The sequence below is a fragment of the Miscanthus floridulus genome, chromosome 1, assembly GCF_019320115.1.
Source record: "Miscanthus floridulus cultivar M001 chromosome 1, ASM1932011v1, whole genome shotgun sequence".
NCBI classification, from domain to species: Eukaryota; Viridiplantae; Streptophyta; class Magnoliopsida; order Poales; family Poaceae; genus Miscanthus; species Miscanthus floridulus.
Genome location: NC_089580.1, coordinates 20,446,029 through 20,468,953, shown reverse-complemented (window position 1 = coordinate 20,468,953; position 22,925 = coordinate 20,446,029). Strand labels below are relative to the sequence as shown.

At 43.3% G+C, this 22,925-nt stretch overlaps 2 protein-coding genes and 2 pseudogenes across 5 annotated transcripts; 3 read left to right on the top strand and 1 right to left on the bottom strand.

Annotated features, from left to right (window-relative positions):
• The first annotated feature begins 457 nt into the window (after positions 1–457).
• Positions 458–5,300, top strand: LOC136475268 (6,7-dimethyl-8-ribityllumazine synthase, chloroplastic-like; annotated as a pseudogene).
• A 2,517-nt stretch (positions 5,301–7,817) lies between these two features.
• On the top strand, positions 7,818–10,811 carry LOC136475261 (homologous-pairing protein 2 homolog). Its single transcript, XM_066472817.1, has 6 exons — positions 7,818–7,976; positions 8,149–8,174; positions 9,489–9,756; positions 9,861–9,931; positions 10,078–10,266; positions 10,420–10,811. Exons 1-6 carry the CDS (start codon positions 7,949–7,951, stop codon positions 10,519–10,521), a joined length of 684 nt encoding a protein of 227 aa, XP_066328914.1. The 5' UTR covers positions 7,818–7,948; the 3' UTR covers positions 10,522–10,811.
• A 413-nt stretch (positions 10,812–11,224) lies between these two features.
• Positions 11,225–14,933, top strand: LOC136475232 (uncharacterized). Of its 4 annotated transcripts, none has more exons than XM_066472805.1 (10): positions 11,225–11,689; positions 11,785–12,096; positions 12,201–12,344; positions 12,459–12,542; positions 12,620–12,660; positions 12,800–12,844; positions 13,353–13,394; positions 13,467–13,550; positions 13,754–13,851; positions 14,675–14,933. In XM_066472805.1, exons 1-10 carry the CDS (start codon positions 11,325–11,327, stop codon positions 14,693–14,695), a joined length of 1,236 nt encoding a protein of 411 aa, XP_066328902.1. In that variant the 5' UTR covers positions 11,225–11,324; the 3' UTR covers positions 14,696–14,933. The 4 variants fall into 4 exon arrangements, with proteins under 4 accessions (XP_066328902.1, XP_066328900.1, XP_066328895.1 ...); XM_066472803.1 differs by having other exon boundaries at positions 12,195–12,344; positions 12,803–12,844; XM_066472798.1 differs by having other exon boundaries at positions 12,195–12,344; positions 13,757–13,851.
• A 4,112-nt stretch (positions 14,934–19,045) lies between these two features.
• LOC136475223 (vacuolar protein sorting-associated protein IST1-like) lies at positions 19,046–20,629 on the bottom strand (annotated as a pseudogene).
• Positions 20,630–22,925: the final 2,296 nt, after the last annotated feature.

The following is a 22,925-nucleotide window of genomic DNA, read 5'->3' as shown; positions in this document are numbered from 1 at the left end:
GTTTGGATGATCTTATAACTGCATTTGCTCACCCAACTACCGTTTCAGAATGGCCTGTAACTTCTAAATCGTCTGGCATGTAGTACAAATTTTTATGTTCACTTGAGAAATTGTCACAAAGAGAAAATTGTTCCTATTTTAGAAAAATTTCGTTATAGATTTACACAAAAAATGTTTTTGGTTTGTGAATTGTGAAAGTGTCCCATGAAGAGGATATATATGAAATTAAGAAGAATAAATATAAAAAGGCAGAGGAAGAAAATAATTAAGAATAAAGAAATTTCTTTTTTTTTAGAATCAAGAATCAAGAATTTTCTTTTTTTGAGAATCAAGAATAAAGAAATTTCTAAAGAAATGTGTGGGAAAAAAAACGGCCCAGAAGAAGGCCCGTGCGGATGCGCTGTCGCTGCCCAACAACCCCGACTGGGCCGGCCGTCGCTGCATCCCGTTCCGCCGTCCAACACCCCCTCCGCTGCATCCCGTGCGTTCTGTCTCTCTCTCGCTCTCCGACGACTGGTTGGCCGCTGCCGCCGCCGCCCTAAGCCAGGTGCTGAGGCTTTCGTTGGTCTCTTCGCCGTCGACGAGCACCCACCAGGTACTCCCACAGTCCCACCCCTTCTCTTCCCTTCATGCTGTGCGAAGCTGAGCACCGAAACGCTAACCTAAAGCTATTTAGCTATTTGATTGACGAGCCTCCTAACTTCGATGTTTTTGCAAAAATTATTGGGTGTACATGTGACCCTTTACTGGATCCGCCCCTGCTTCAGAATACACCTTTCATCGATCATTAGAGCAATTAAATCGCAAAAGATAAAATTGTCCAAGAATATGGGTTTAAAGCTTCACCGTCATGAATCCGAAAACAACACTGAATGCACAATGTTTCTGAAACTCTCAGACCAAAAATTAAATTCCTATTAGGAATGCGGACATTTACAGGAATAGTTGGATACAATATTTCTAAAACAAAATTCCTGTGTTCTAAATGAATTCTTAAGTTTTGAAGTTTTTTTGTTTTTTACCCATATTTTGGTCAATTGGTACCTCGTGTGCAACCTGAAAAGCTGGAACGAACCGTGAGATCTGACTCTTGCTGGCTATCTTGTTTTTCTCAGGCTGGGAAACATCGCTGACATATCCACCTGCACCACAGTAGTTCAGTAGAGCAGCCGTCGGAACCCACACGCCGGTGATGGCAACTGCTCTCGTGACATCCTCTGTGGCCGCGAACTCCGCTTGCATGCGGTTGCCTGGCTTGCACCTGCCACCATCTCCTTCCCCTCTCGTCGTACGCGTCCATTCTTGCCTCAATTCCTTAACCATCACTGCTCTACTTGTCTTGATTTATTCCTCTTGTTTTTGCTTCGTGCAGCATGGTCAGCCGCACTAACCTCATGCACTGGATTGCCGCGGCGCTCTGACGTGGTTGCCGCCGCGGGGCACCAGAAGTTGATGGGATCTTTGACCAGCAACGAGGGGCTCAGGTTTGGGGTGGTTAGTTGAGCACTACTTAATCGAGAAGCACATATTCCTTTGATATAGAATGATGGAACGTCGATGGACCTTAGTGAACAAAAGCCATAACTTACTAATATGCTTTTCTTTGAAAAAACAGTGCTTTCCTGCACTTTCACACCTTTTACCTTTGAATGCACAATCCAATGACTGTTTGGTTCCTTATTTAATTGTAGGTTGTGGCACGGTTCAATGAGGTTGTGACAAACTTGTTACTGCAGGGTGCTCTTGAAACTTTCGAGCGATACTTTGTTAAAGCAGAAAATATAACAGTATGTAGCTTCTCTCTTCTGGTTGGTTGAAGTTGTCCAGTGTCATTCTGATGTTAAGGAATTTCTTGCAAGTAATGTTGATCCTTATTGCTTTATCACAACTGTGAAAACTAGTAGGCCTATTGAGTATACTTGTATACTTACGCTCCATCCTGATGGTTTTTTTCATTAAGGACCCACGAGCCATACAAAGAACTATCTTTGAATGGTTAATGTACTTAATAGGGTTGACTATTTAACTTCTAAAGCCTTGTCCTTTGTTTATTTAATTGTGCATACTAAATATTCTGGAATAGTAGGAAATGTAGTTTGTCAGGGACAATAAATATCTTTAGTTATTTCCTTACTACCATCCTCAATGCTTATTGCCGCTATGATAATGAGTGATAGATAGCTAGTTCATTTCATGATTTTGTCTCTGAATTATTCTTATGTACATTTGATGAATGCCATGAAGGGCGGGCCTGGTGCAAGCGGTAGAGTCTTACCGCCTGTGACCGGAAGGTCCCGGGTTCGAGTCGCGGTCTCCTCGCATTGCATAGGCGAGGGTAAGGCTTGCCACTAACACCCTTCCCCAGACCCCGCACAGAGCGGGAGCTCTCTGCACCGGGTACGCCCTTTTACATTTGATGAATGCCATGTAGCATTGTATATTTAATGTTAGGTAATCACTAGTAGTATTAAATACCTTGAATTATTAAAAAAATGTCTTAAAATCTGTAGCATAATATGCACTTGAATAGGAAAGCTGCTACCATATAAAATCTTTGTTACAAAAAGCATACAGAAAAATGCACCATGTAGAATTTTACTCTTCATCTTCTTCAGACATTGACTTCAAATAACGTCAGTGACGAGCTACACAGTTCTATACACTTCTAAAATGTTTCAGAAACTTCTAGAAAACGCAATTTTACTCAGATTCAAATTCTTCTTTAGGTTGTTAGTGTTCCTGGAAGCTTTGAAGTTCCTATAACAGCACAAAAGCTTGGGAAATCTGGAAAATTTGATGTGATTCTGTGCATTGGAGCTGTGGTGAGTTGATTGCTTGATTAGTTTCATGTCATTTCCACATTACACATTTGAATTTTTATCGCTTTCTACTTCTCATTTGATGTTGATTTAGCATGTTGAGTAAGTAGCACTGAGTATTGTCCCTTTAAGGGTTATTTTCCTAATACTATAACAATTTAGATATATCCTCTCACATTTTACATTATGCGTCCCCATGAATTGTGCACATGAGGAATTACAAAGAAGATTAATAGACCTGTGCTTTTGTAAACTACCCTCTGAACATCTTTTTGGAACTGATCCTTCTTTAATTTTACATTGAGCTACGAAATGTTACATCCACCTGTCAATTAGAACTGAGAAAAAAACAAGGAACTGTAGAAGCCATTTAATGTTTCAATCTGTTTTTTACTTGTGAAACCATTTGATAGTACATGGCTTCTGGGGATATCTCGTTCTTAACATGTCTTATCCATATGAAGTTTATAACATCTGTTAATGGTTGTATCAAATAGCATAGGTCTAGGTAACAATAACAAATTGAACCTATATTTTGCAAGCTCATCATGATGCTCGTGTGGTGCTATCAAATTTAACCTATATTTTGGAAGCTCATCGATAGCATTTAGCAGTAGCTGGTTCTTTTTAATTTTGGAAGTGTTCCTAAAAATTGGTTTGCATATTAGAGGTGACACAACCCACTATGATGCTGTTGCAAACTCAGCTGCATCAGGTGTACTCAATGCTGGATTATCTGCTGGTATGTTATCTTCAGTTCTCCCCCTCATGTGTCATGCAGTAGAGAGCTTCCTGTCTCATCTGGGGTAATTCTAAGTATATTTTTCTTCTAGCTTTTTGGTGTTAAAAAGGTTGTCTAGCTAGCAAGTTGAAATATTGTGCTCTTAAACATGTTCCTGCAGGTATTGAGACTTTTTTATATGTTTAATTGTTTCTCGGCGAATATGCATATATAAGTACAAAAAAAGTCCCAAGCAAAGCAAGTTGGGGTAGACTAAAATTTTGCATGTCAAGTGACTCGAGGCAGGTACAGCTTACAGATATCTACAATAGTTAATAATGTGAGCAACTAGTGTGGGACTGGATGGTTTTGGTTATATGATTATATGAGATAGCTCATAGCTGTATAGCTGGTGCTATAAAAGTAATTCGCAACATTAAGTGAAACTGTGCAGTGTGCCCGGCTTGTTTTTTCTTTATGGTGGTTAATTCAGTTAATAATCAGACATTCAGGTTATTTTGGCTTTTAATGGTGATGCAGGTGTTCCTTGTGTATTTGGTGTTCTAACGTGTGAAGACATGGATCAGGTACTTCATGATTTGATTATGTACATGACTACATGTATACATCTTATCAGTTTTTACATGCCACCAGATCATGTTTGGAATCCAAAGCAGGTGGTAGTTCTCTATTGTTACTGGATTTCTGGCCCACATCCCATATGTGTAGAAACCAATCAGTTTCTGGGGGTAGTTCTAAGTTGTATTTTGAAAAAATAATTGCTGTTTGAGCTCTGTTATGTTCATTTGATGCCTTTTTTAATATTTTCTACTTTGAAAGATTCTGACCAGTAGAAACCTGTAAACTGGCCAAGAGTCATTTTTGTTGCTGGCCAAAATGCTTTTGTTCAAGTTCCCAAGCCATATGCTAACTTTATTTTGAGTGCCCACTATTTGTGCATGCTACAGGCGCTATCATTACATTTCCATGACCTGTAAAGTAGTGACATCTTTAATCCAGATTGGTCACATTAGCAAAGGAGAGGTTTCACTCAAGTATTCCCTTGTGATGAAAAAGTTTCATGTCAATAGTGTGACCCTTTTTTGTTGATTATCTGACTACTTTTCAAAACATGTGCACTGTTTTGCTTCTTATCGAACCCTTGCTGAGAATGCTAAATCGAATACTGCAGGCGCTAAACCATGCTGGTGGCAAGGCTGGTAACAAGGGTGCTGAAGCTGCTCTTACTGCCGTAAGTAAACCTTCCGTCGGCAATCTTAATTTCAAATAAACATAGATTTATTATCATGTGACAAGCTCAAGTTCCCTGCAGATTGAGATGGCCTCTCTGTTCCGGCATCACTTAGGCTGACACTTTTGTGTACTCTGATATCTATACACGAGGCGATAGCATTTCTTCCTATCAGAGTTTTGGCTTGTAGAGCTTTTCCGCCGTGGCCCGCGGGCTAGTATAATAATTAATATATACTTCCTCCGTTATAAATTATAAGTCGCTTTAACTTTTTTAGTATATTCATTTTGCTACGTATTTAGATACATAGTATGTCTAGATACATAGGTAAATGGATGAATTAAAAAAGTCAAAGCGACTTATAATTTGGAACGGATGGAGTACCTATTTCCAATTCTGTTGGTCCGGTGCTGATTGGTTGTTTTCTTTCTATGAGATTTGATTTGAAAAGCCCACGAAACATATTTGACCATGAATAATTGTCAACAATAATGAAGTATGGTCATGAATAAAGTTGCACTAGTGTTTGTTATGGATGAGAGCATGAGAGTATTGTTGTGAGCTCTGAGCTCTACATCTACCATTGGATCTTTTTGTCCCAAAGATTTTAATTTAACGGATAAAGTTGTTTAAATGGTACGGATAACTTTTGACCGACTATCTGACTGAAGAGATACATGTAGTAAATTGATAATCCGTATCCGAATTTGACCGTTCAATACCCGAATTGTATCTGGATACTCAAAGTAGATACCTATGATGTTTGTATCTGAATTCGAATTCGAGAAAAAAACTAATCATATTTATGATTTGTTTACACAAAATTTGAATCTCCTCGGTTTGCCTGCTTGTAAAAATATTTACCTAGCATTTTGAGCTATTTGTGACGAAGTGTGGTGAGCTGTGGTGGCTGGCGCTCTGCTTACTTCTAATATGTTATATTTTTTTCGAAAGGTCTAGTACGTTATAGTTGATCGCAGTTGCCAGTATGAGCATGTCCTGCACTAGAGTTCGAGTTCAAGCGTAAAGTGTTCATATATACAGTTTAGTTGAGCGTAGCATTATGGGAATTGCTGATGCGCGGATGTCCAATGGATATGATTCCATCGGACGGTACTGAACGGCCCAGCAGAAATGTGCCGCACTCTCACCGTATCGTTGTGGTCCTTCCCCGTCTGCCTCATTCCACCACACACGCGTACCCCACCCCTGTTCGTCTTGCCCCCGCCGCTTCTTCCCTCTGACCCCTTTTTTCTCTCCACGCGGGCCTGACCCCGTCCTCCCTCTCCGTGCAGGCGGGACCCGGGAGTTGGGATGAGGACGAGCACGCCCCGTCTGTATGACCCTAGGCGCGTTGCGCGCCCCTTCCCCGGCCTCCGGGTCGTGCCCCCATGACTCTATAAACATACCTCTAAAACATGAAACACTTGCAACATGAAAAAACACTTGAATGCAACATAAGTCTAAAGCAGATGAAATATTTGGAACATACACTTGCAATATGTGTGTGAAACATATGCAACATCCAAATAAGCACGCTTGCAACATACGTCTGAAAAGACAGATGAAACATTTGGAACGGGCGCTTGCAACATACGTGTATAGCCATTGCAATGCAACATCACGATCTATTTTTGCAACATCCATATAAAACACTTGCAACATACATCTGGAACAATTGGAACATACTATTGCTACATATGCTTTCAACGCAACATTTCCTTGCCGCTCGACAGAATGAAGGCTCGTCGGTGTGTGGTTGTGGGGGATATACCCCCGGGTACCACAAGATGGTACATGGGCCGCACCATTCGAGGTGGCCCGGCCCGTAAGATCGAGGCGTGCACGGCAAGATTACAAGTTGTACTAGATATTGTAATAGTACCAAATATGATACTTTACTTGTAACCCTCCTCCTCCAGAGTATACAAGGAGAGGCAGGGGTCCCCCTCAGAGATCACCTCAATCAATACAGAATAATGAGACACAGGACGTAGGTATTACGCCAACACGGCGGCCGAACCTGTATAAATCTTGTGTCTTGTGCCTCTGTAACCATCTGGTTTATGATTACACGCACCGTCTGGTTCACCGGAGGCAGTGGCCTGGCGGCAATGGCTGCACGTCGCGGAAGGGAGGCATCGGCCGCACAAGCAACGGGGAGGTCGCAGCCGCGTGACTTGGAGAGGGCAGCAGTGTACCACGCGTGGCAGGGCCGCTAGCCGAGCGCCGCGGCTCGGGAGGCGGTCGCACACCGTGCGGCCAGCGACCGAGTGGTGCACCTCGGAGGGTTAGCGGTCGTGCGCTTGAAGGCGACAGGCGAGTGGATAAGAGCGATAGGAAGAGGAACGCGTGGATAGGAATAAGTGGATAAGTAGTTTTTTTAGAAACGAAGGAGCGTGGGTTGTTGGGCTGGCGTCGTGGCCTAGCAACGGAGCGTCCGGGCAGACGGACGCCCGGTTCAGAGCATTACCATTGCATTATTGTTCCGCTTCCGCATTAGAGGCGCTTGTGGTGACTTCGTCAATCTCAAGATGTGTCGGCATAAATTTTTCTGAGGTGCTCATAGGGGTAGCCGGATAGGTTTTGCATACGTGTGTTCGTAGGAGTGATTGGACGTGTGTGTTGAACGTCTGCGTCTGTACTTGTATAATTAAAAAAGAGTTTGAGTTCAGTGCTACATAAAATGATGGGATTATACTTTTCGTTTGGCTCGTAGCAAACACGGCCACGCATGACAGACCCCGTACATACTAACGTCAAATGGTCAAGGAACGGGGGCCGGGGCTCTCCCTGGGTTCAAATTCTCAGCATCGATGGGCTTCCATGGGCTTCATCACTCATCAGCTAGCAGCCTTGCACAGGAGGGTCGTGTGCACCTACGCCACGCGTTTTCGGGTGTAGTGTTTTGGGCGGGAAATCTCCCGCGTCACCAACCAAGGCGGTCCCGTGTTGTCAGTGAGACAGTGACTCGCACAGAGAGAGGCCACGCCAAGCCCACGGGCCAAGACAGCTGCCCCGTTTCGCTTCCCGAACAATCCATCTACCCGCCGGCGCTCGCCTTCGCCCCCACTTTTCCCCTTCGTCTCGTTCAAATCGCCGAGGCCGAGCAGCAGCAAGCAAAGCAGCGCCGGCGTGGCGGGCGGTTGAGGAGTCATGCCGCCTAAATCCGATAGCGTTGAAGGTATTCACTCCTACCCCTCCCAACCGAAATGGTATTATGGCCCCCTTTTTTTTCTTCTTCTTTTCTTTTTTTTCTTTTTTGCTGAAAAACTTACCGATTCAATCCTTAGCTCGGCCTGATCAGGTTTTCTGATGATTTTACGGTGCCGTTTCTTCTTCTTTCGTTTTTGCAGGAATCGTCCTGGGTTTCGTCAATGAGGTGCGGTGTCTCTCTCCCCTAAACCCTACCCTAAACCCTAAACCCCTGCTTCTGCTCGCGCAATTAGGATTTGATTCTCCCTCCGTGTGGTACTTATGGAGTCTTGAGCTGTATAGAATTATTCAGAAATCGTTAGGATTTTATGGATGCGAAAAAATTGACTGGATTAATATGGCAAGGTGTATTGATTGCGCTTGATGGCATCATGCTGTTTGATGAATACTGGTCGTTGTCCATGTTGTCTTTCTGTAGGTTCAGGTGAAGTTAGTTAGTATCATATGAAAACCCTGGTCACCATTCTGATTAATCGGTGTATGTTAGTTGCAACTGGCATCACCTTGTCGCTGATCATTATTCTGAATGATCGTAATTGCAGTCGTCCTCCATTTTAGCAGCTACATGCAATCACCTGCTGAATGCAGCTAGATAACTTGGTAGTGTGTAATCCATTCTGTGGCCAGAATATGAATTTTAAGCTAATCCCTTGAATAGAACAAAAGTTTAGATTAATTTCAGTTGAATGTTGACTCCTCTTGGTGCTACTTTAACTACGGTGATAATTAATCAGGCTCTATTTCAACTGTACTCTCTGAGCTTAGAGTTTATGATGCACAAGAGCTTACAAATGCAAAAAGTACAATGCTTTTGCAGATCAGTTTTGGCTTTTGCTGTTCAGTGTAGGTTGTTTTTGCTTCCATGCCAGAGATATTACTGCAGGTTGTTTTTTTCCCCTTTAAGAGTTTTATTTATGTTTCTAGGACATGAATTTCCCAGTTAACTAAGTGCAGTCTCCTTCTGAATTCCAATAAGATGGGGAGGAAGTATACTGCCTTTTTCCTTCAGATACTGCTCTTGCCTAATTTAGGTGAAATTAACTCAGTATACTGATGTACCTAAATAGTGTATGTGACTGTCGCTATAAAATGAGGTTATTCAGAAAGGGTTTTGTACACAGTTCTTCAATATTATGCTGGATAAAAAAATAATTACTCCCGCTATTCCAAATATATGAAATGTTTTAATTTTATCCTATGTCAAACTTATCAAACTTTGACCAAGTTTATAGAAAAATGCACCAATATCTACAGCATCAAATTAGCTTCATTAAATCCACCAAGAAATACTTGATATTGCAGTTGTTTGGTTCTGTAGAGGTTAATACGGTTTCAATAAATCAGGTCAAAGCTGGAGAAGTTTGACTTGTGCAAAACTAATATATTACATTTTGGAATGAAGTTTGACTTGCTCAGCTTCGAGTATTTTGTTCTTCTTAGCTCTGAGCACCATATAGTTGACTTTACCATGACTCTGCAGCAAAACAGGCCATTGAATTCACAGAATGCAGCTGATGCACTACAGAAGTTTAATCTTAAGAAGACTGCAGTACAAAAGGCACTGGATGCATTGGCTGACAGTGGACAGATTTCCTTCAAGGAGTATGGCAAGCAGAAAATTTACATTGCTCGGCAAGATCAATTTGAAATTCCAAATAGCGAAGAACTTGAGGAGATGAAGAAAACAAATGCCAAGTTACAGGAAGAACTCGCGGATCAAAAGAAAGCAATTAGTGAGGTTGAATCTGGTGAGTTCCAAACTTCAAACTGGTACCATGGTCTTGCTAGTGGTCTACCAAATGCAGTAAACAAGATCATATTTGAAAAAGATCTAAATATAAATCTTCTACAGAGGTACGAGGTCTGCAGTCAAACTTGACGTTGGCAGAGATTACATCAAAGCAGACTAAATTACAAAGCGAAGTAGGTGCAAATGTTCTCTTCTATGAAGCTTATTTGCTGTCAATATAAGCAGTCATCTCGTTAAAAGAAAATGTTCCCTTCTGCACATTATTATCTGTCTGTGTTCCTTTGCACCAGTTTTAATTGCAGGACACATATTTGTTCAGGTCCAGGAAATGGAAGAGAAACTAACTAAATTGCGTAGTGGTGTTACCTTGGTGAAACCTGAGGACAAGAAGATCATTGAGAATTCCTTTGCTGAGAAAGTTAACCAATGGAAAAAGCGGAAGAGTATGTTCAAGGAGCTTTGGGATAATATTACTGAGAATAGTCCAAAAGATCAGAAGGAATTCAAGGTTCTTGCCCCCCCCCCCCCCGCCCCCCCCCCCCCCCCCCCCCCCCCCCCCCCACACACAAAAAAAAGACTGCTCTTAATACCTAGTATATCCTTTGATCGAGCATTTAGCACATCCATGATGCTGATGAACAATAAACAATATGTACTGCAGGAAGAACTTGGTCTCGAGTACGATGAAGATGCTGATGTGAACCTGCAGTCTTACTCTCACATGCTAGCAAGTCTCAACAAAAGGCGAAAAATTTCCCGTTGATGATGTAGCATGAGAGCATCTCAAGCTGAAAGTAGGCTACAACTGTTTCACACTTTTACCAGCTACGCATTCGTGGTTCTATTGTTTCCTACGGTGTCTGTAGCTGAGATGTTCCACATATATGATCTTATCTTCTGTTAATATTTACTGGCTTCTGAGTATTCTAGTTGGTAGGTTCAGACCATAGCGAGTTAGTTTACCCTGGCAGCAGTGAGTTTAATATAAGCTTTGTAACTGTTGAGTAACAGCAAATCCTGCATTCTCATTGTATCTATAGTTCTGTATACTCCTATATATTGTACTGTTGATTTTTTTTGCTGTGCCCACCAAAATATGCCCTCATTCTAAAGGAGAAGTGCATTCTAAAATATCCTATGCACCTGGACCTGCTACAATTACAAGCAAAGTCAGTGTCGTGATCGTTTCTCGCGCCGTGACCTTGCACTGTCTTCACATCTGATGGCCTTGCACTATACTTGCCTGAGTTGCCTCTGATGGGTGATGGCCTTTCACTCTCCAGTCTTCTTCTCCCAGTTCGGCACCTCCTGTCCCGTCTGATTTTTTGAGGCGCCACACGGCAGCCATCCATGATAGGAGCGCACGTACGGGGCTTTGGACGACCCATCGTCCACAGACAGAATTTTCTTCCCGCCCTCGCATTGGCCCTCGCCCTCGCCCTGATTCCTCCTCCCATATATGCTGATCCCGTCCCTCCTCGCCCGGCCACCTCTCCGGCGCGCACGAAACGCAGATTGCGCCGGGGCCTGATTTGAGTTGCGGGAATCAACATCTTCCTGAGAGCGATGACGAGCTCCGGCGAGGGCTGTCCTGCGGTGGAGGTCTCCTGCGAAGGCGAGCGAGCGGAGGTGGCCGTCTCAGGTGAGGGTGAGCGAGCGGCGGTGGCCGCCTCCGGCGAGAGCGGCCTTGCGGGGGAGTCTGTCTCCGGCGAGGGCGTCCTTGCGGGGGAGGCTGTCTCCGGCGAGGGCGGCCGTGCGGCGGAGGCGCTCTCCGGCGAGGGCGGCGGTGCGGTGGCGGTCTCCGGCAAGGGCAAGGGCAAGCGCAAGCGCGACCTGCTGTTCTCCCTGGATTATCCTTGCACGGAGCGCCTCCGTCTCCGCCGCCTTCTCGCCTACCTCCGGGAGTACTGGTGCGATCAGACCTACGATGTGTATGTCCCGTGAAAACCCTCTTTTGTTCGCCCGACCCCTCGTCCATGCCGTCGTTCGTGTGATTGATTGTTCCTCTTGTCGATTAACATCGCAGGGCGAAAGAGAAGATGCTTGTGATCTTCCACACGGAGGATTTGGTGGAGAAGGTCAAGGCAGGACAGTGGCGGGAGGCGTTCCACTACGTCCGCAACTTCGCTCCCATCACGCAATCGAGCAAGGAGGCCGACTTTCTTTCCCTCTTCCTCGAACACCTCATGGCCATCAGTGGCTTCGCGGACGGCAACACCATGGTGGCAGGCATCGTCTGCGACTGGTTCAGAAGGATCTACAGGCATCCTGTGCTCGACAAGTACCCCTTCTTCGCCACCATCGTTGATGTCCTCTTCCTGCGCGCACAGCACCTCAGGTACCTACACATTTGTTCGAGGCCTCAGGTACCTACACATTTGTTCGACTGATCAGTGCATCGATGTGGCGCATGCTTACTTCCTGGTGTTACTCCAGCTGCAGGAACTCCCTGGATTGGCAACTGGTCAGGAACAAGGCAGCAGAGATGGTCGAGGAGATGGCCAACAAGACACCCGAGCTCAAGGACAGGATGCGTTACCCGCGTGGCCAGAACGACCTGTACGACGTAATGCCCGTTAGGTCCAGGTACACACATATATATGCACATCACACGGTCGCAAGCTTCTTCCAGCCTGGTGTCACTTGCACTTTCCAGTATTAACCGTCTGACTTGCGGGCTATGTGATCTAATCTTGCTAGCTTTCGTCAAAGGCGTCAAGTGAAGAACTTAGGCCAGAAACAATCAACAGAACTTGCCCAGTTCTATCTTCAGCTGAAGAAGAGGTACAACATGCATATTAATTGAAACTCTTGCTGTTTTTTTCTGCTTATTTTACACTCACACATGTTTGTTTGTGCAGGCTGCCTTCTTCAAGTCAGCCAGAAACTCATGCTGATTCAGGTATTGCAAATTGCAATGTTACTGGATATCTCTAGATAGTCCCATCCTTTTTAGCACAATACACATGATCTTAAGACCATGTCTAGCCCTTGATTCATAACATACAGACACGCTGATTAATGAATGAGCTTTTCAACAGCAGGATCAAAAAGGGGTGATGGGGAGATTCTGATTTCACTACTTGGTATGTGAAGCTACTTTGCCAGTTGTTCGTGCTTTTAATTTGTGTTCTTTGACATGTCCATGGTGTCTTAGTGTATATTTCCCCATGTCCTGTTTTGAGGAGTAATGCTCTTTTCTATCTTGTTTTGTTGCACCTGTGTCTGTACATTTATTGCGCTAATCGATATTATGATTTGGTAGCATAAAACGCCCATGTGTGTAATAATTTCTTTGGTTCTTCCATGCGTGCAAGCTTGCATAGATAGAACAGTGCAAAATCTGTTACACTGTTCCATTGCTTGGCAGAATCTCTTGGAATTCATGTTTGTGTGATTACTGGAAAACTTGCATGCTATTCAGTGTGAAGTTGGAGACACCCATGCTAGTTAGATTGGATCTTCCATGATTGCAAGCTAGCATAACTAGAACGCCCCCAAATGTGTTGCGGAGTTCCATTAGTACGTAAACCCACATGAAATTTGTATTGTTTTGTATTTGCATGATGACCGGAAAACTTACATGATTTTCAGATAAAGCTTTGCAAGCTGGTAGGCAAATGGTGTCCAAAGAAGGTAAAATATTATGATTTCTGTAGGTGAAAACAAGCTGCAGTTTCTGATAGCTGATAGTTTTGTTTTTAGCAGCCATGATGCCGTCACTGACTGTTAAAGCCAAACCAGACCCCTTCAGCAAACAAGGACATCAACTTGAATATGCAACCAAGCAAGGTAATTTACACTGTTTTATACGGTCCAAATTTAGCCGCATCATTGCAGTTCTGATTAATTCCATTGGTTAGGGGGAAGACCTTGCTTGTTCCTTTGCCCCCCTGAAATTGTTATTGTTTAAATGTGTTACTAACTCTGGCAGGCTACTACAAATGATGCCGTCAAGTTATTTTGGCCTAAGATTTTTTTTGTTTTGTTTTTAGCAGCCATGATGCGCTGGAGGTCTCAGGAGTCTCACCGATGTGCTGCTCATGCAGGGAATGATTCAAAGAGGCCTCGAACAACCAGGAATTTTGGTGACGTAAGTCTTGGATACTGTTTTATGTGTTCATTCTTTGGACTGTGCACGTGGAAATTATGTAGAGCTATGCATAAATCGGGTGGAGCTCCAGAGTTTCGTATGGAGGTTATTTCTAATGCATCCTCGCACGAGAGCATCTCAGGTGCTCCTAGCACCTAGAGTGCTCCGGTGTGGCGGTGTTCCCGACCACAAGATACACCATCAAATATGTACGAAAAATTCTAACCAAAATATGAATAAATAGATCACACAATCTATGTATATATGAAATTTGAGCTTGAACAAAATCATGTGTAAGGAGAAACAAAAAAAGAGAAATTAGGACGCAACTATTCATATCCTGATTTTTCTTTTTTTTTTCTCCTTACATAGATTTTGTTCAAACTCAAATTTCATATATACATAGATGATTGTGTGATCTATTCATTCGTATTTTTATTGGAATTTTTCGTATATATTTGATGGTGTATCTTGTGGTCGGGAGCACCGGAGCACTCTAGGTGCTTTGGAGCACCTGAAGATGCTCTCATCCTCGCACACCTACTGACCTACACTGCACGTCCTTTTAGCTTCCTACTCTAATGCTGTACTGGTCAGAATATTAGGTAATTTTTCTGACTTGGTGGTCGCATGATATTTGTAGCAAGTGTTTCGGACCCTTAATGACAATAATTAGGAAACTTAGTTGGTTGTGGCTGAATTTAAGTAACATCGATGATGTTTGCTGAAGTTTTTTTTGTACGTGTATATGCGCTTATATTGTCATCTCTCGTTAAAAAAGATTCTTAGGCCACACTGCTTGTATGCTTTTCTTGTAGTTCAGGAGCGCAGACCGTTCAAATGATGCTGTCGTCTGACTAAGCTATGGCTTTGGTGTTGCTGTTCGTGCTTCTCAGCTGAAGGGACCTTAATTTACCATGTATTAACTTTTAGAATGCACTGTTTTCTGGAATGTCGCAACATCAAGTTTAACAACTTTGCAATCACTAAAGTACTGTTGGCTGATTTGTTGTGAGAGAAAAATACTATTCGTTAGTTGAAAAAATACGGCTTATAAGCCAAGCGAACAGGGCGCTAGTGTATTAACCATCTTATTTCCTTGTAATTGTTTGATAGCCTTTCCGGTTGGCTGCTTATGTGAAGTCATTTGTTAACCCATCCTAACCATCTGAATGAAAAAACGAAGCGACTGCACAGGACCCTTTCCCTTGGATGTCCCTTGACCTTGAGATAAACATGTCGCTTCATGCATGAAGCGCATATGCCTGAGGCTATTTGTCCTGACTCATCAGGCGTTTTTTTTTCTTTTTTTTTATTATGTTTATACCATCGTAAGAACTTTTTGGGTATTTAATCAGTTAATCTAATGTCAAACGGTCCGGCGCCAACGGCACGTCTGGACGCCTCGTGACTGCGGCATTCCCGCGCAGCGCCCACGCGTGCTCCTTCCCCTGTGCCTGTGCCGCTGGGTCCGATTTGACCGTACACGTTTGTGAGGGGAAATCATCGCGCCCGCTGCCATCAGGAGCAGCAGGCCGCGCACTCCTGCGGACTGCATGCTGCTGCTAGCGCGTGATGCAGCTGTTGACCGACCGCATCCAGGAATAAGGAGAGAGAGATGAGCATGGACGGAGCTTCGTGCTCTACTCCTGCAACCATGTCTATGAATACAGCTTTGTGCTTCGCGCCGGCTTGACTTCCTACACGCACGTGAGGGCCACTGCGCCCGAGAGGACCACCTCTACCTGCACCCCTAGCCACGTCTGTTGATAAAACACTTGCAACATACAACATTTGCTGCAGCATACGTCCGAAATAGATGAAACATTTACAACATACGCTTGCAATATATGTTTATGGATACTGCAACATTTGCAATATCAGATAAAACATTTGCAACATACGTTTGAAACAGCTGAAACATACACTTATAACATACGTGTATAGCCAGCGCAACATATGCAGCATCCAGATAAAGCACTTGCAACATATGTTTAAAACAGCTGAAACATCTGAAACATAACTTGCAACATACGTGTATAGTTATTGCAACATATGCAACATACATCTAAAATGCATGAAGCGTACAGTTGCAATATGTGCTTATCTACTTGCTACACCACAATGGAAGCGCATTCACGCGGAGCTCGACGCAGGCGTGGAGCTCAAGGTCGCCCACGATCGGCATGCGGATGGATCGCGGCACAGCGGGAGACGTGAGGCGTGGGTGAGGGCGCACAACGTGAGGCACGAGGCGCGAGGCAGGCACGTCGGTCCCGTCCTTTGGCGCGAGGCAAGTGGCGTGGGGCGCGCGGCGCGAAGCGCGGGGCAGGGGCGTCCGTCCCGTCCAGAAAGAACAGACGTCCTAGGGTATCATTACCTAATGTCAAATGGCAAGCTTGGCCACAAACCAGGAATGCTCGCTACGTGTATTTAGTATTTACAAAGAATTCTGTCATTCATCAATTCATGTTTACAAAAGAAGTCTGTCTTTCATGTGAAGAAAAAAATGTTGCATGACAAATGCTTTAGGGACAGGTATTACGCTTTTCCATGGTATGGTTACTGTAGTGGCATTTAGCGCATTAACAAGCATATTTACCAGAATTGTGCAACTTTTGTTTCGTTTGAATATGATTGGATGCATTAGTTTTGATCAGGTCACCTTTTTGCTGCTTCATTCTGCCAGCCAAAATTAACCGCCCAAAAAAATGCCTCGGCAGATTCTCTTGCCAGAATTATCAACAACTTTTGCTATATTTGAACGTGATTAGATACGTTTCCCAAATTGGCCTATTCGGCGCATGAAACTGAAAGGGCCAATTCAAGGAGGTTTGTGCTACCTTTGCGTAGTCATCGGTTTCTACCACACGAGCCGATAGCAATTCAGCGACGTTTCGTGTCTCTTGCTCATTATACGGTGTTGCCAAATCCTCCTAAACCATGGGACGAAGCTTTAAGCCGATTTAAAGAAGATTTGCATAAAGATTTAGAAAAAAGTCTGGGCATGTATTTTAAAGCAATCGAGAGCTATGCTAAGCCATATCCCATATTTTGATTATACTAGGTAAATGTCCGTGCGTTGCAAGGGGAAAAATTAATACCCATTAATATATGTATGAATGTGTATTGTACCGTTATCTTAAAAAAGATATTGCGAGCATGATGTCTGGAATATCAATATTGCGTGAGCTCGTCAATGCACATCAGCTATTTATTAACAACAAACAAAACAAATATATCATACATGTGTTGTATATAGAGGAAAGGAGACCATTGGGTGAAAATAAGAGATTAGTTCTTTCCTAAGTGTATCATCTGACAAACAATAACATCATAAGGGTATTGACGCGACAAGCACCGACAGTCATGTAGTCACTTGCAGTTCTCATAAATGTGTTGAAAGTATCCTACATATAAGTTGTTTGTTAATATTTAAAGCTAAAGTACTATTGACTATCTTGAAAAATCAGCAAAGACAGATAATGATCCATAATCACCATAGACAAAAGCTACTCTAGCAGGATCAAATGGTGAACGTCATAATGGAAGTCGAGAAACCATGACCATCATAAAATAGCACCACAAGCAATATTTGAAATTTCATCCTAATTTGACAAAGAGCACACCAACTTGATTTCACTTAATCCTGAGGTTGTATGGTAACACATAGGAGCTGGTAAATATCAAAAGGTACTAACCAGTCAATAAAAGCACAAATTTAACTCAACCATACTACTCTCACCATCCCACTACAGACCAATAATTCTCCTTTACTACTATGTTCATGTACCTTTCGCAAACACTGCAGAGGTAATTTTGAATAATTCTAACCATTTATATTTTGGCAATGACATATCTGCTTCTAGAAAAGAGATATCTGCAGAGGTAATGATTGGACTTTGCTTTTACGTAACCTCTAAAATATAAGAAAAGGTAACTTTTGCTAAGTTACTTACCTATGTAGTGATTCCCAACTGCCAAGAACGTGCTCACACTCACAACATTCTGAAAGGATAATGCAGTGATTCAGAAAATTTAATGAATCTAGTACTATAAAACAACTGCATATGGATTCTGGTTAACGGTTCATGGGTTCATGGTCACTCATAGTAACAAGCCAAATGATATCTTCATTCCATTCCTTTGTATATTCGAGATTAAATATTTGCACGTAACAGTATACGTGATTGTGTGACTTCTTATTTTCTAAGATTTTATAAGATTTTGCTTGGGTCACAAGAAGGGCTCCTTGTCTTTCTTTAAACGAAGAAAACACAGGAAGCTCTGAGTTTTGTAACATCCTCTGTAATCTACAAAGTCAGTTCTGAGTTTAGAATTGAGATGCATGCACCTGATACGTTGGTCTCTGAATCAGCACAAACAAAAGGAATAGTACCACTACCACCAATCTGCACCCCACACACACAGCCAAATGCAACTGCTTTCTACACTAAGCACCTTATATGCCCTTCTGAATGTTTTCAACAACTTTGATCAGGACCTGCACTAAGTTATGGTAATTATCTCGTGTAGCTAAAATATGAGTGAAGAATGGTGTCAGACTTTAAAACTGGTAAGTGAAGAATGGTGTCAGAGTTTAAAACTGGTATAAAAACTTGAAGCCCTGTGTTGGTCTGCTCTAGCAAAAAGTAAATATCAGGTAAATTCATAAAATATTTTCATAATACACAATCAAAATATTATATAACCTGTAGTATGTACACAACATGCCACAATTGCTTACAGAACTCATGGAAATTATTCGAAGGCCATCATTTCAGTAATAAATTATGAAATATGCTAGAAAACAGATGGTAAATATATTATATTGGATCATGGCTGGATACATACATAGCTTGCTTCATTGTTGCTACTTATATTGTAAAACAATCTCATTCTGGCCAAACATATTATTTGATTTGCATTATCAAAACGTGTATTATCTTTGTCTAAAATACATGCACTACAAGTAACATTGCATACCAACATACCATTAGTATAGGCATTATATAGTGTGCAAACAATTGGAAACAAATCAAATCTCATGTGTAGTTTTTTTTTCCTTTTTTCACCATCATTAACTACATATACTCCTATATGGTATGAGCATATACCATAAGATCTAACTACTTGCATATAGAGTGAAAAATTAACTTCCAATAATATGTATCGACAAAATCAAGAAATCTGGATGCCCCTAAAATCCCCACTTTGTTCTAACCGATGCCGGCTTTCCCCTAGCAGGCTCCCGCTGTTTCAGTTCGGTCACTGCAACGTTGCCATGATTTGCCTCGTCCTCCGGCATGATCTCAACCTCTGAACTGTAATTCCGGTCATGCCCAACCTTCTCAGATTTCTTTCCATCGAGCACCTCATCTTGTTTCTCGATCTCAGGATCCATCTGCATCCTCCTCCTGTCACCGGCCCCCCTGGGCTCCCCCCGCGAGAGCTCCATGGCGGCCTTCGCGGCGGCGGCCGACTCGAACGCGGCCTGAGCTGCCGCTTCCACGTCCTTGTACCTCTGTGCCGAGTCGACGGAAATGTCTTCGTCCCGGTCATCAACTGGTGGCGTCCTGCGGATCTTCTCGTCATCGTGCTTCGTCTTCCGGTTGTGGTTGGAACGTCCCGAGTCATCGCATGGAGGCTCGTAGATGCGCACGGCGATCCCTTTCTCGGCGGCGATCTCCTGTAGCACCAACTGTCGGCTCTCCAGGATCGGCTGCTTCAGCCTGTTCTACAGGTCGTAAGCGATCGTATGCTAATTATAAGTTCGAATAGTATTTTTCTCTCACATTTAAATAGTATTTTTCTCTCACATCAAATCAGTGAAACTAGTCAGCAGTAAATAATTCACGATCTACCCCAGCCAGCCGAACGGGCTTTGGTCGACAGCTTCTGCACGATCTGTTCAGAATCCAAGTTTAGGGGGTGTTTGGATCTAGCTACTAAAATTTAGGATGTGTGTCAGAAGAATGTTGCATGCGGTGTTCGGATACTAATAAAAAAATAAATTACATAATCCGTCGGTACTCCACGAGATGAATGTTTTAAGCCTAATTAATCCGTTATTAGCATATGTTTACGGTAGCAAAACATTGTCAAATCATGAACTAATTAGGCTCAAAAGATTCGTCTCGTAAATTAGTCGCAAACTATGTAATTAGTTTCGTAATTAGTCTATATTTAGTACTCTATATATATGTCCAGAAATTCGATGGGAGGAGGGGCAACCCTAGTCAGAAACCGAAGGTTGAGAGGTCGGCCAGCGGGAGTGCGCGGGTCGCCGCCGGCCCGGCCCTCACCTTGGCGTTGATCCCGCATCCGCTGCGTAGGTTGGACGCCGCGGAGACGAACTCCCTGCCGAACTTGGCTGCAAGGATGCCCCGGACCTCCTGCAGCTCCGGGAGATCCCCACACGGCCACACCTGGCGGCGACGTAGACCAGCCCCGCCGCCGCCTCCCGCAGCTCCTCGGGGCAGTCCCTGTGCGCGTCGACGAGCGCGGCCCTCTCGACGATGAGGCTACAGTAGGCCTCGAGCTCGGCGAGCACGTCGAGCGCGTTCTGCTCCCGGACGACGTGCTCGGCGCGGGCCAGCGCGCGGTCCGTGTGGCCGAGGCGGAGCAGCTGCTCCACGTCCCCGCACCCCTGCCCGCACCGCACCTGGCGGTGGCCCCGCACCACGCCAAGCCGCGTCACCGCCAGCCCCAGCAGAGACTTGAGCCGCGGCGTCTGCTTCGTCGTCCGCCTGAGCAGCACGTCCAGCCTCCTCCCCATCGCCTCACAATGGCCGGCATGGCACCGAGCTCATAGCTAGCAACCGCTCTCCCGAGCCCACCCTGGCCGCTGAGCGCTGCTGGCTGCCCAGTGCCGATCGAGTCGTGGCGCGGTTTCGCCCTGGTGTTTTTTTTAACGTAGAAGGCGATTCAGGGAGTGTTTGGTTGGCATGGACTAAAGCATTTTAGACTAAAATCTACATTTTAGTTGGACTAAACAGACTAAAAATGGACTAAAATTCTTTAGTCCTTTAGTCCACAAAACTGGACTAAAAGGTGTTGGGGACACCCATGCCTCTCATTTATTATCATATCTCTCTCTCAAGATAAAAGAGTGGGTAAAAATGTCTTTCTTCCACATCATTTAATGACTTTAGTCTATTTTAACTCAAGAAACCAAACACTACTTTAGTTCACTTTTAATACATAGACTGAAGTGGACTAAAACTTTAGTCTATGAACTAGAGAAACAAACATGCCCTTATATTATACTTTTTAGTCGAAGCACACACGCTTGACCACACTTGGTCGAGCAACACTCGAGAACCAATATAATGTAATGTTTTTAGTGTCTTATACACTATTTTTATATAATGTAAAAAAGGAGATTTAATTTGTTAACTAAAACATGTCCTTGTACAATTTTCATCAACTATCTCGGTCTCTCACTCTCTCCGAATATATATATATATATATAAAGGACGAAGGAACCCACGAACTGTGAACAGGTCGTTCTGTTCGCTTGAACTTATCAGCATGATTTATTATAATGTTTTTCTCTCACAATAAATCAACGAACAATATTTTTTAACCTGGTTTTTTAGCGAACTACCAATCTAACTTAATGAAAGATGTAAATCCCTGCTGGAACGTCTGTCTTATTTCTTGGGTTTCTTAAATGGCGGATGCCATTCTCATGTGAAGGACACATTTGGTTCTAGCCACGTCCGTGACACTATTTTTAAAATTTCGCTCTCTTGCACGAGCAAGCCAAATCTCGCTTGTACAGGCAAATCAAAGTAACCAAATATGCCCGAAATCACAGTACCACCTATGATTGCGTCCAATTTTGTTGTCTAGGAGTAATAATAATAGACAAAGATAGGAACTTCAACCGTGACCTTGTATGTGGACACAAACGAACAACGAGAACCTGCATTAGATGTACGGATAATAACGAGCTGCTTCTGCTTCAAGTCACCTTCCAAAGAAGAAAAACGAAACAACGGCCCGTTTGTTTCGGCTCCCCTGGTTCTGGCTTCCACTGACATAGGCACTGTAGTAACACTGTTTATTGAAGTAGTTTTTCTCCCTCCTACTTTTTCATTGAAGTCGTTTTTTTCTCTCCTACTTTTTTGTCTCACTGTTTATGTAGCACTGTTCACGGATGATAGAGCCGGAGCAAGAGGCCCTTAATGAACGTAAAATGCGACTTGGAGTGGTGAATTAACGTTTTGCCAGGGATTGATTGATACCAGTACGTAGCAAAACTGTTTATTGAAGTCGTTTTTCTCTCTCCTACTTTTTCATTGGAGTCATTTTTCTCTCTCCTACTTTTTTGTCTCACTGTTTATGTAGCACTGTTCACGGATGATAGAGCCGGAGCACACAGGGGCGCTGCCAAAGAGACCCTTAATTAACGTAAAATGCGACTTGGAATGGTGAATTAACGTTTTGCCAGGGATTGATTGATACCAGTACGTAGCAACACTGTTTATTAAAGTCGTTTTTCTCTCTCCTACTTTTTTGTCTCACTGTTTATGTAGCATTGTTCATGGATGATAGAGCCGGAGCACGCAGAGGCGCTGCAAAGAAGCCCTTAATTAACGTAAAATGCGACTTGGAGTGGTGAATTAACGTTTTGCCAGGGATTGATTGATACTAGTACGTACGGAGTACGTCAGAGACGAGAGCATCCAAGGCGCAGTAAGTAAGGCACGATACGGATCCGTGCACCACCACGGGATACAGGTGCCTGTTTAATTCCTAAAATTTTGTAAAATTTTTTAAGATTCTCTGTCACATCGAATTTTTGGACGCATGTATGAAGCATTAAATATAAATAAAAAATAAAACTAATTACACCGTTTAGACAAAATTCACAAGACGAATCTTTTAAGTCTAATTAGACTATGATTCGACACTAATTGTTAAATAAAAACGAAAGTGTTATAGTACCATTTTCTAAAAACATTTCGCCACCTAAACCAGGCCCGACAATGGCCCAGCCTCCACAAGGCATTATCGCAGGAAGGTTCTCCTACGCTTCCGGCGACGCGACCTCGGAAAACGGCGTT

Excerpts from the sequence above, each read along its gene's own strand:
- LOC136475261 (XM_066472817.1), top strand. The coding sequence starts at position 7,949 with ATGCCGCCTAAATCCGATAGCGTTGAAG. Across the intron at positions 7,977-8,148 it reads TAAATCCGATAGCGTTGAAG|GAATCGTCCTGGGTTTCGTC; the intron begins GTATTCACTCCT and ends TCGTTTTTGCAG. Across the intron at positions 9,757-9,860 it reads AATTAGTGAGGTTGAATCTG|AGGTACGAGGTCTGCAGTCA; the intron begins GTGAGTTCCAAA and ends AATCTTCTACAG.
- LOC136475232 (XM_066472790.1), top strand. The coding sequence starts at position 11,325 with ATGACGAGCTCCGGCGAGGGCTGTCCTGCGGTGGAGGTCTCCTGCGAA. Across the intron at positions 12,345-12,458 it reads GTAATGCCCGTTAGGTCCAG|CTTTCGTCAAAGGCGTCAAG; the intron begins GTACACACATAT and ends TAATCTTGCTAG. Across the intron at positions 13,852-14,674 it reads CAACCAGGAATTTTGGTGAC|GAGCGCAGACCGTTCAAATG; the intron begins GTAAGTCTTGGA and ends CTTGTAGTTCAG.